This window comes from Schistocerca nitens, chromosome 8 (genome assembly GCF_023898315.1).
Source record: "Schistocerca nitens isolate TAMUIC-IGC-003100 chromosome 8, iqSchNite1.1, whole genome shotgun sequence".
NCBI classification, from domain to species: Eukaryota; Metazoa; Arthropoda; class Insecta; order Orthoptera; family Acrididae; genus Schistocerca; species Schistocerca nitens.
Window position 1 is genome coordinate 356267853 of NC_064621.1, and position 13440 is coordinate 356281292.

General features: G+C 45.3%; 1 protein-coding gene across 1 annotated transcript in view; it reads right to left on the minus strand.

The window, feature by feature from the left end:
• Positions 1 to 13440, minus strand: part of LOC126198820 (probable cytochrome P450 301a1, mitochondrial) — a 284658-nt gene that overhangs the window by 66836 nt on the left and 204382 nt on the right. Inside the window, exon 7 of the mRNA XM_049935391.1 lies at positions 8955 to 9114. Within this exon, the coding sequence (XP_049791348.1) occupies positions 8955 to 9114 (160 nt within the window). The remainder of the gene's footprint in view (positions 1 to 8954; positions 9115 to 13440) is intronic.

The window sequence follows — 13440 nt, forward strand, 5'->3', positions numbered from 1 at the left end:
TTACACTTCCCTCCAATACTAAACTCGTGATCTCTTGATGGCTCATGCGACCAATCATCCGATCCCTTCTTTTGGTCAAGTTGTGCCACAAATTTCTGGTCTCCCCAATTCTATTGCCGCCCGGGGTGGCCAAGCGGTTTTAGGCGCTACAGTCTGGAACCGCGCGACCGCTACAGTCGCAGGTTCGAATCCTGCCTCGGGCATGGATGTGTGTGATGTCCTTAGGTTAGTTAGGTTAAGTAGTTCTAAGTTCTAGGGGACTGATGACCTCAGAAGTTAAGTCCCATAGTGCTCAGAGCTATTTGAACCATTTGAACCAATTCTATTCAGCACCTCCTCATTAGTCATGCGATCAGCCCACCTAATCTCCATCATTCTACTGTAGCATGACATTTCGAAACCTTCTATTCTCATTTTCTCTAAACTGTTTATCGTCCATGTTTCACTTCCATACATGACTACACTCCAGACAAATTCCTTCAGAAAAGACTGCCTGACACTTAGATCTATATTGGATATTAAAAACTTCTCTTCTTCAGAAATGCTTTTTTTCTTGCCATTGCCAGTCTACATTTTCTCTATTTCGTCCATTATCGGTTACTTTGCTGCCCACATAGCAAACCTCATCTACTACTTTAAGTTTCTGGTTTCCTAATCTGAGGCCTTTAGCTTCACCTGATTTCATTCAACTACATTCCATTATGCTTATTTTGCTTTTGTTGTTGTCCATCTTATATCCTCGTTTCAGGACACAGTCCATCCCCTTCAGCTGCTCTTCCAAGACCTTTGCTGTCTCCGACAAAATTACAATGTCATAAGCAAACCTCAAAGTTTTTATTTCTTCTATCTGGACTTTAATTCCCATCCAAATCTTTTTTTTTTGTTTTGTTTCCTGTACTGCTTGCTCAATATACAGATTGATTAATATCGAGGATAGGTTACAACCTGTCCCACTCCCTTCTCAACCACTGTCTTCCTTTCATGTCCCTAGACTCTTGTAGCTGCCGTCTGGCTTATGTTCAAGTTGTTAATAGCCTTTCGCTCCCTGTATTTTACCCCTGCTACCTTCGGAGTATTCCAGTCAACATTGTCAAAAGCTTTCTGTAAGTCTACAAATTCTATAAACTATCTTCTAAAATAAGTCGTATGGTCAGAATTGCCTCCCGTGTTTCTACATTTCTCATGAATCCAAATTGATCTTCGCCGAGGCCGGCTTCTACCAGTTTTTCCATTTTTCTGTAAATAATTCATGTCATCACTTTGCAACCAAAACTTATTAAACTAATAGTTCAGTATTTTTACAACTGTCAGCAGCTGCTTTCTTTGAAATCAGAATTACTACATTCTTCTTTTCGCCTATCTCATACACCTTGCACACCAGATGGAAGAGTTTTGTCATGTCTGGCTCTCCCAACTTCCGATAGTGTATCGTCTACCCCCGAGGCCTTCTTCTGCTTAGATATTTCAGAGTTTTGTCAAATGTTTCATGCAGTATCATATCTCCCCTCTCCATCTATGTCCACTTCCCTTTCTATAATATTGCCTTCAAGTTTATCGCCCTTTTAGAGTCCCTTTCATCTTCATTTTTCCCTTCTTTGCTTAGGAATGTTTTTCCACCTGAGATCTTTAATTCACACAGCTGCCTCTCTTTCCCCCAAAGGCCTCTTTAGTTTTCCTGTATGCGGTATCTATCTATCCCCTAGTGAAATATACTTCTAACTTCTTATGTTTCTCCTCTAGCCATTCCTGCTTATTCATTTTGCACTTCCTGTCATTCTCATTTTTTAAACGTTTGTATCTTTAGGTACGGATCTTTGGACTAACTATGGAACTATTGCGTCAGCTTACTCTAAGAGGAACCTGAGCAGTATACTATCTGGCCCGGAGGCTTTACCTTTATTGAGTGATTTAAGCTGCTTCACTCTACTGACCGAGCGGTCTAAGGTGCTGCAGTCATGGACTGTGCCGCTGGTCCCGGTGGAGGTTCGAGTCCTGCCTCGGGCATGGGTGTGTGTGTTTGTCTTTAGATTAATTTAGGTTCATTAGTGTGTAATCTTAGGGACTGATGACCATAGCAGTTAAGTCCCATAAGATTTCACACACATCTGAACATTTGAACTCTACTGAGGATACCTGCTTCTACGTTACTCTAGCTGACAGTTGTTGTCAATGCGAATTCTGGAATATTTAAGAGGGTCGTTCAAAAAGTAATGCCCTACGTTTTTTTAAAAAGCCGTTAATATACATAGACAGGCATCCTTGTTGGTGCTTCACATTTGATGTGTGTTCTGGGCGCCGATTTAGTTCCGAACCGCTCGGCAGATGGCGTAGCCGTAGTACAGCGTCAAAAAGGCGCCTACATACGACTCAAGGTACAAGCAGCGAGCTGTTATTGTATTTCTGTGTACAGAAAAAGAAACCGTGGTGAACATCCATAAACTTTTGTGTGCAGTGTATGGCGATGCTGCAGTTGATAGGAGTATATTGGGGAGACGGGTAAAGAAAGTAATAGTCTCAGGAAATGCAGAAACAGAGCTCCATGATCAGCCACACACGGGACGTCCTGTCACAGCCACTGCTCCAGACATGCTGAATCATGGGGATGCCGTTATTCGTGCCGACCGACCCATCATAACTTGTCAATTGGCTCTTTGTCGGTCATCACTGGAAGTGTGGATATTCAAAGAGGTGCTCACAATGGTTTCCACGAATGCTCACAGCGGAACACAAGATTCACAGAAAGGCCATTTCATCTGAATTGTTGGAGCATTTTGAGACCGACAGAGAGGCCTTTCTGTCACGCGTCGTTACAGGGGATGAAAGCTGGGTGCACCACTTTGCGCCGGAACTAACAAGGCAGTCCATGGAATGGCATCGTCCTCATTCACCACAAAAGAAGGAATTCAAGACAACCCCCGATGCCGGAAAAGTCATGGTGACAGTCTTCTGGGATTTTGATGGCGTCATTCCCGTGGATGTGATGCCAAGAGGGTCAACTACCGATTCAGATGCATACGTGAAGGCTCTGAATAAACTCAAGAACCGTATCCGACGTGTTCGATCGGACAAGACTCTAGCAGAAATCTTGGTCCAACACGATAATGCACGCCCGCACACAAGTCTGAGAACCCGGGAACACATCGCCAAATTGGGTTGGACATCACTGCCTGATCCACCCTACAGTCCAGACCTAGCACTCTCGGACTTCCATCTCTTTGGGCCGCTTTAAGATTATCTACGGGGAACACACTTTTAAGATGACGAGACTGCCAGTCATACAGTGAAAACATGGCTATGCGTACAGGACAAGAGCTTTTACCAAAAGAGAATATACTGTATACTCTTCCACAACGTTGGCATACTGCCATAGAACGTGATGAAGACTATGTAAAAAAATAGGACACGGACAATATATGTTGATGTATTTTGTCACCAAATTCTGACTCTTATCAATAAATATGTTCTGAGAAAAAAATCTGAGGCATTACTTATTGAACGACCTCGCACTTATGTCAGTGTGACTTCGTACACGTCAACATCGGCGGATATGTAAATGAAATGAGTTGCAATTATATGTGACAGGTAGAACGACCACAACAACGCATTAGGCCTGGTATGGTAAATAAGGGCCACGAACGACGTTAGATGTTGAGTGATCACTGTGAATGATACGGAGATGCCGCATACTCGTGTGAGGTAGCTTTATCAGCACTTGAAACAGTTTAAAAGGGCCTCATTGTGAGTCTTCATTCGGCTAGCTGGGCGAATCGTACAATATCCAGATTTGTGGGGCATTTGGATTTTACAGGGGCCCGAAGCTGGACTGTGTTGAAATGTGAGGGCAGACGTCCTCGTCGTTGCCAAGTTCCGACCGACTACATCTGACCACCAAAAGGGGGGGGGGACTACCGTAGTGTACACCAAGCACATCTCAACCCCTCCCGAATTGCACCTCCCATTCGAGAACAAGTAATGGACTGATACTAAAATGTAGACTTTCACGGCCGGAAATGTCATGTCCATTATAATTATCCGGGCTGTTATGCCGTGGTTGGGTGATAAATTCTGTGTCAATTCCCAACATTTCGTCCCCGTCTGCGGGTGACGTGGGTGTGTTGGACCTTCCATCGAGCTACAGACCCCCTTGATGATGCCCTCCGCAGACGGGAACGAAATGTTGGGAATTGACACAGAATTTATCAACCGACCACGGCATAACAGTCCGGATAATTATAATGGACATGAAGTAATGGACTCACTGCAAAATTCTGTGTCATCGCGTACCACTGGTCGGCGGCAGCAGCTGGACTAAAGTATTATTGTCCCATGAGTAGACTATCGTTAACACCACAATACAAACTACTGGTGCCATGAACAGGAAGCTTGGACTGCTGATGAATGGTGCGTTATTTTCATCGACTCTTCGCGGTCTCATGCTCCTGATGACGATCGTCGGGGAGAATGGTGGCGACTTGGCGAAAGGTCCAATTCTTCCAGTCGTTTGGAGAGGCACAGCGGTGTTGCTGTTGGCGTCATAGCGTGCAGAGTAATTGGGTATGAGCCATTGGGTATGTCCTCAGGTCATGGCTGGTAGTTGGTAAACTCTGGCGACACAATGATACGTCATGGACATACAGCGCCCTCCTGTGTTACTTCTCATGCGTCAGCATTGTGGTGCCATTTTTCAACAGGACAAGGCTCGTCTACACTTGACTTATGTCTCTAAGAGCTGCCTGCTTGATGATGAGATACCCCTGTAGCCAACAAGACCTCAGATATGTCGCCGACAGATTATGTATGGGACCAACTCCGTCCCAGTGTCAAATTATTGGAAAAGAGCACGGGTAGTTCCAGTTTTCAAGAAGGGTCGTCGAGCAGATGCGCAAAACTGTAGGCCCATATCCCTGACATCGATCTGTTGCAGAATTTTAGAACATGTTTTTTGCTCGCGTATCATGTCCTTTCTGGAAACCTAGGATCTACTCTGTAGGAATCAACATGGATTCCGGAAACAGCGATCGTTTGAGACCCAACTCGCGTTATTTGTTCATGAGACCCAGAAAATATTAGATACAGGCTCCCAGGTAGATGCTATTTTTCTTGACTTCCGGAAGGCGTTCGATACAGTTCCGCACTGTCGCCTGATAAACAAAGTAAGAGCCTACGGAATATCAGACCAGCTGTGTGGCTGGATTGAAGAGTTTTTAGCAAACAGAACACAGCATGTTGTTCTCAATGGAGAGACGTCTACAGACGTTAAAGTAACCTCTGGCGTGCCACAGGGGAGTGTTATGGGACTATTGCTTTTCACAATATATTTAAATGACCTAGTAGATAGTGTCGGAAGTTCCATGCGGCTTTTCGCAGATGATGCTGTAGTATACAGAGAAGTTGCAGCATTAGAAAATTGCAGCGAATTACAGGAAGATCTGCAGCGGATAGGCACTTGGTGCAGGGAGTGGCAACTGACGCTTGACATAGACAAATGTAATGTATTGCGAATACATAGTAAGAAGGATCCTTTATTGTATGATTATATGATAGCGGAACAAACACTGGTAGCAGTTACTTCTGTAAAATATGTGGGAGTGTGCGTAAGGAACGATTTGAAGTGGAATGATCATGTAAAATTAATTGTTGGTAAGGCGGGTGCCAGGTTGAGATTCATTGGGAGAGTCCTATACTTGACTATTGCTCATCAGTGTGGGATCCGTACCAGGTCGGGTTGACAGAGGAGATAGATAAGATCCAAAGAAGATCGGCGCGTTTCGTCACAGGGTTATTTGGTAAGCTTGATAGCGTTACTGAGATGTTTAGCAAACTCAAGTGGCAGAGTCTGCAAGAGAGGCGCTCTGCATCGTGGTGTAGCTTGCTGTCCAGGTTTCGAGAGGGTGCGTTTCTGCATGAGGTATCGAATATATTGCTTCCCCCTACTTATACCTCCCGAGGAGATCACGAATGTAAAATTAGAGAGATTCGAGCGCACACGGAGGCTTTCCGGCAGTCGTTCTTTCCGCAAACCATACGCGACTGGAACAGGAAAGGGAGGTAATGACAGTGGCACGTAAAGTGCCCTCCGCCACACACCGTTGGGTGGCTTTCGGAGTATAAATGTAGATGTATATCGACAATGTCCAGAACCATTTATAGCATTTGTGGGTCGTATTGGCTCAGGAGAAGATACAGGGGCTGTATGATACCCTTTCTAACGGAATCAGTGCCTGCATTCAGTCCAGATGGGATGCAACGTCACACTAATAAGTGGCCACATACTGCCATGTTCTTCGCATATCACACACCGTCTCAACCCGTAAAGCTTCTCTTTTTTTGTCAAGCTGTGTATTTCGAAATCATGAATGTTTCACCTACTATTCGCACACTCCAAGGAGACACTCGGAGCAAGACTGTTTGGACTTTGGATCGATGGATTATCTGAAAACTACCTTGAGCCGTTAAACAGAGAACCGACTCGTGGCGATAACATATTAGACCTTCTGGTGACAAACAGACCCGAACTATTTGAAACAGTTAACACAGAACAGGGAATCAGCGATCATAAAGCGGTTACTACATCGATGATTTCAGCCGTAAATATAAATATTAATAAACGTAGGAAGATTTTTCTGTTTAGCAAAAGTGACAAAAAGCAGATTTCAGGGTACTTGACGGCTCAACAGAAAAGTTTTGTCTCAAGTACGGATAGTGTTGAGGATCAGTGACCATAGTTCAGAACCATCGTACAACAGGCATTAGATGAGTATGTGCCAAGCAAGATCGTAAGAGATGGAAAAGAGCCACCGTGGTACAACAACCGAGTTAGAAAACTGCTGCGGAAGCAAAGGGAACTTCACAGCAAACATAAACATAGCCAAAGCCTTGGAGACAAACAAAAATTAGGCGAAGCGAAATGTAGTGTGAGGAGGGCTATGCGAGAGGCGTTCAATGAATTCGAAAATAAAGTTCTATGTTCTGACTTGGCAAAAAAGCCTAAGAAATTTTGGTCTTATGTCAAAGCGGTAGGTGTATCAAAACAAAATGTCCACACACTCTGTGACCAAAATGGTACTGAAACAGAGGATGACAGACTAAAGGCCGAAATACTAAATGTCTTTTTCCAAAGCTGTCTCACAAAGGAAGACTGCACTGTAGTTCCTTCTCTAGATTGTCACACAGATGACGAAATGGTAGATATCGAAATAGATGACAGAGGGATAGAATTAGAATTAAAATCGCTCAAAATAGAAAAGGCCGCTGGACCTGATGGGATACCAGTTCGATTTTACACAGGGTACGCGAAGAAACTTGCCCCCCTTCTTGTAGCTGTGTACCGTATGTCTCTAGAAGAGCGCAGCGTTCCGAAAGATTGGAAAAGGGCACAGGTCATCCCCGTTTTCAAGAAGGAACGTCGAACAGATGTGCAGAACTATAGACCTATATCTCTAACGTCGATCAGTTGTAGAATTTTGGAACACGTATTATTTTCGAGTATAATGACTTTTCTGGAGACTAGAAATCTACTCTGTAAGGATCAACATGGGTTTCGAAAAAGATGATCGTGTGAAACCCAGCTAGAGCTATTCGTCCACGAGACTCAGAGAGCCATAGACATTGGTTCCCAGGCAGATGTCGCGTTTCTTGACTACCGCAAGGCGTTCGATACTGTTCACCACAGTCGTTTAATGAACAAAGTGAGAGCATATGGACTATCAGACCAATTGTGTGATTGGATTGAAGAGTTCCTAGATAACAGAACGCAGCATGTCATTCTCAATGGAGAGAAGTCTTCCGAAGTAAGAGTGATTTCAGGTGTGCCGTAGGGGAGTGTCGTAGGACCGTTGCTATTCACAATATACATAAATGACCTTGTGGATAACATCGGAAATTCACTGAGGCTTTTTGCGGATGTTGCTGTGGCATATCGAGAGGTTGTAACACTGGAAAATTGTACAGAAATGCAGGAACATCTGCAGCGAATTGACGCATGGTGCAGGGAATGTCAATTGAATCTCAATGTAGACAAGTGTAATATGCCGCGAATACATAGAAAGAAAGATACCTTATCATTTAGCTACAATATAGCAGGTCAGCAACTGGAAGCAGTTAATTCCATAAATTATCTGGGAGTAGGCATTAGAAGTGATTTAAAATGGAATGATCATATAAAGTTGAACGTCGGTAAAGGAGATGCCAGACTGAGATTCATTGGAAGAATCCTAAGGAAATGCAATCCGAAAACAAAGGAAGTAGATTACAGTACACTTATTCGCCCACTGCTTGAATACTGCTCACCAGTGTGGGATCCGTACCAGATAGGGTTGACAGAAGAGATAGAGAGGAACCAACGGAGAGCAGCGCGCTTCGTTACAGGATCATTTAGTAATCGCGAAAGCGTTACGAAGATGACAGATAAACTCCAGTGGAAGACTCTGCAGGAGAGACGCTCAGTTGCTCGGTACGGGCTTTTGTTGAAGTTTCGAGAACATACCTTCACCGAGGAGTCAAGCAGTATATTGCTCCCTCCTACGTATATCTCGCGAAGAGACCATGAGGATAAAATATGAGAGATTAGAGGCAACACAGAGGCATACCGACAATCTTTCTTTCCACGAACAATACGAGACTGGAATAGAAGGGAGAACCGATAGAGGTACTCCAGGCACCCTCTGCCACACACTGTTAGGTGGCTTGGGGGTATGGGTGTAGATGTAGATATTCGCAGGTTTCGGATCGCTAGTAGCAACTTTGACATGAGAAACGTCACGTGTCACGCATACTAAAGCAGGCGACGTACTGACCTCGGTGCCGCCTACCAGTGAGACGACGCTGGCAGCGAGGGAAAGTTGTCAGTGACGGCGAACTTTGATCGACTGAGCTAGCACTGCCGACCACCGCGCCGAGGGTGTGCTCGAGAAGTGCGCAGACGTAGGTGACAGAGAGAGAGGCCGCCGACTCACCGTGTCGATGCCGACGAGGAACATGTCGAGCGCGAGCAGGCAGGCGGTGCGCTCGTCGGCGGTCCGGAGGATCCTCAGCAGCAGCGGCGGGTCGCTCAGCCCGCTGGCGTCCAGCTGCTGCAGGCGGCGCAGCGCGCGCTGCACGTGGCGCCACGTGATGCTGCACACCAAACAGGCACATTCAGGGACGCACACACTGCAGGCGGGTGTAGCTCTAGCTGGCCACTGCCAGGCAACATCAGAAAATAAACTTAGTCCGAGACGTGTGAAACGCAGCAGTCTAAGATTTCCATTCTTTCCAACAGGCTCAAAAACTAAAATACAAACACTTATTTTATCTACAATACTGATGTGAACCTGAAGCAATGAATTAAAATTTCTACCATTGCTGGTATTCAAACCTGGGCCTCGTGCTTACTGGGCAGATGCGCTCACCATTGCACCACACTGGCTGAGTGCCTAGAGTTGCCTGGGTATGTATTTATTCCAGTTCTGTTCGTCTCTTCCTCCCCCTTCCTGTCCTTTTCCCCTCAATACCTCAACCCTGCCACATTCTCTGTCCAGCTCCTGCTGCCACTCCCTCTGTCCCTCTGGACCTCCCCATTCTCTCTGTCCATTTGCTCCTCTTCCTCCCTCTGGCCATCTGCTCCTTCCTTCTGTGGTACGTGTTTATTCGAATTCGATCAGTCCACCTCCTCCACCCCCACTGTCTGACATCTCCTCCTACCGCTCTAACCATCTGGTCTTCCCAATTCTCTCTGTCCAGCCGCGCCTCCTAACTCTCTCTCGACAATTGTTCCTCCTCCCTCTGTTCATCTGATGTTTCAAAAACGGCTCTGACCACTATGGGACTTAACATTTGAGGTCATCAGTCCCCAAGAACTTAGAACTACTTAAACCTAACTAACCTAAGGACATCACACACGTCCATGCCCGAGATAGGATTCGAACCTGCGACCATAACAGTCGCGCGGTTCCGTACTGCAGCGCCTAGAACCGCTCGGCTACCCCGGCCGGCTCATCTGATCTTTCCCCATCTGTGCATCTCCTCCTTCACATACCACCTCTTCCAGTCCCCTCTTTCCTCCTCACTCCCTCCATCTCCTCCCATCTCTCTATGTCCAGCTTGTCCCCCTCTCTCTGTCCATGTGTTACCCTCTCTCCTTCTCTGTTCACCACCTCCTCTTTCCTTTCTCTGTCCATTTCTCTCTCTCTCTCTCTCTCTCTCTCTCTCTCTCTCTCTCTCTCCATCTCCTCCCCTCCACTGTATCTCTGTTCATCTCCTCCTCCCTCATTTCTGTCTGTCCATGTCTTCCTACCACCTTCTCTGTCCAAATTATCGCCCTCACCCCAATAGGGAGTTGCTGGTTTTAATCTCATAGTACTTCTTTTCAGAAACAAGTGATACACCACTGACCATTAAAATTGCTACACCAAGAAGAAATGCAGATAAGCGGGTATTCATTGGAAAAATATATTATACTAGAACCGACATGTGATTGCATTTTCACGCAATTTGGGTGCATAGATCCTGAGAAATCAGTACCCAGAACAACCAACTCTGGCCGTAATAACGGCCTTGATACGACTGGGCATTGAGTCAAACAGAGCTTCGATGGCGTGTACAGGTACAGCTGCCCATGCGGCTTCAACACGATACCACAGTTCATCAACAGTAGTGACTGGCGTATTGTGACGAGCCAGCTGCTCGGCCACCATTGACCAGACGTTTTCAATTGGTGAGAGATCTGGAGAATGTTGTGGCCAGGGCAGCAGTCGAACATTTTCTGTATCCAGACATGCGGTCGTGCATTATACTGCTGAAATGTAGGGTTTTGCAGGGATCGAATGAAGGGTAGAGCCACGGGTCATAACACATCTTAAACGTACACCGAAGATAAGAGAAATTACGGCTCGTACGGAGGCATATAGATGTTTTTCCTTCGCTCCATTTACAAGTGGAGCAGGAAAGAAATCACTAGTAATGGTACAGGGTACCCTCCGCCACTCACCACGCGGTGGCTTGCTGAGTCAACCTCTCGATAAAAGCGGACCGGGTGCCTTTACGGACGCAGAGATAACGCTGCAATCAGATGATCGAAGTGAACTAATTGTTTCGGTTGTTGTTGCTTTAGGTCCAATAACCTGCGCTCCTCAGTAGCCAATATCGCTGAGCAATCTCGTGCGGAGGCTCTTGATGTAGCTCTTGATGGCGATGGAGCCGACTCGAGCTATGACGGTGAATAAGTTTGTATCTTCAATATGCTGCCCCGAAACCAAAGATGGTTTCACTGCAGATTTAAATGTAGCCGAATGCTACAGACAAACATAACGAAGCCAAAATGAGCACAAGGATAGCCAATGCGTGAAACGTTTAGTGTATTTGAAGGTACAATTCTGTTTCCCATTCCGGTGGAACGCCATAAGAGCTTTTGGTCCTACAGGTATTTTAAATCAGTAAAGGGATCGTATGCCACCTGTTCAGACAATCTGCCACCATAATGGCATCCAAGCAGAGTACGTACTGAACTCTTTTTCGCAAAACTGTTTTACTGCATAAGATAGTACTGCCATTCCTGCTTTAAATCGTCACAAGAACGTCGAAACGACAAACGAAGTGACCATGGGATAGAGGTTCAGGTCTGTAAACAGAGGAAAGGCCATTGGATGATTTTACTGCCGCCTAATGAACAGAACGCGAGCGTACGGAATATCAGAACAGCTGTGGTGGTTTGCTGAATACGCTGGCTCTGAGCACTATGGGATTTAACATCTGAGGTCATCAGTCCCCTAGAACTTAGAACTACTTAAACCTAACTAACCTAAGGACATCACACACATCCATGCCCGAGGCAGGATTCGAATCTGCGACCGTAGCGGTCGCGCGGTTCCAGACTGTAGCGCCTAGAACCGCTCGGCCACTCTGGTCGGCCGCTGAATACGCATGTAGATGTTGACGTAGTCGTAGATATAGGTGTGGAAATGATCTGACGATGAATTACGCAGCTTCGTATTTCTACTAATGCAACCTAATAAGTGTTGCAAACTGATGAGCAATATTCGAGGATCGGTCTTACAAAGTTTATTGTGAATCGGTGTTTCCGTGAGGTTCTTCCATAGAATCCTGCTTCTCGTGCAATTTGTTTTACATTGTCATTCCACTTTAGGTGGCTCAGTATGACCAGGACAAGTTCTTAATGTGTCTGCAGATGACGTGGACTACAAAGTAACAACAGTCGAAAATATCGACGTCTCGCACGTAGGATGTCAACACTGGCAGGACGCGATTTCTGTCGCGACAGGCGAGTGTTAAACGAGCAGCTTGCAGTGCCCACGCCAATGGAAGACTGCAAACGAATTTATTCTTCGTTGTGGCGCATTGGCGAGGTCAGACAGACCGCGTATTATAGTGCGAGTACTGACTGGAGGAACTAACAGATTATTTTGATAGGAGTCACTAATATGTATAATGTTTGAGTCTGTTCAGAAGGCAAAAGATTGTAAAATAAATTCATTTTTGCAACACGTCAATGAAAGGAAAAAAGTGAAGCACCCGAAGACATGGTCGAATGTTTTTGTTTCGTACACATGCTCACCATAGGCGGGTAATTAAATGATTAGAGTTGCAATTCTCTGTGACGGGTACAATGGGAACGGGGCGTTAACAGCGTTGGTTATTGAGTGAGCACTATGAAGGACTCTAAGATGCCGCGTACTCGTGTGAGACAGCCTTATCAGTACCTGACAATTTGATCGAATCGTCAATAAACAGATTTGTGCGGCATTAGCTTCTGACAGGGCCCTGATGTTAGGCTGCATAGGAATGTGAGGGCGGTCCTACTCGTCGTCACGGTTTCGATCGACTGGTTCAGATCACAACAAAGGACGATCGCCGTACTGGGCATCAAGCACATCGTAACTCCTTCACATCTGCGCCTGCCATCCGAGAAAAGTAATGGACTCCCTGCAACATTTTCTGTGATCCATTACCATTGGACAGAGATTAGTATCAGATGGACTAAGGAATTACTGCACCATGCGTAGGTGCTGGGGTGAAATGGATAAAAGCGCAGATTCTTAAAAACCATTCAACAGCCAAGCTCGAAAAAATATTTTTTATTAAAGACAAGCGGTTTGCACAGACAATGCTGCCATCTTCAGATCTTAAAATATTTTGTTCTAAAACATACCGGTATTCATTTTACGCTCACCTCACACATAAAATGAACAAGTTTTACAATGATAGATTTTAAGACCAGAATATGACAGCATAGTCTGTTGAAACTGGTTGTCTCAAATTTAAAAAAATATTTTATGCGATCTTGGCTGTGGAATAGTTTTTTAGCAATTAAAACAATCCCCATTCTGTTATCTCAAAACCAGAAAATACAAACAAGCGCAGATTTATATGATGCCTTAGTGTGAAAACTCATCAATGTGTTGATTTTCCTTTCCCTACATCGAACAGTTTTCTCACAAACACATC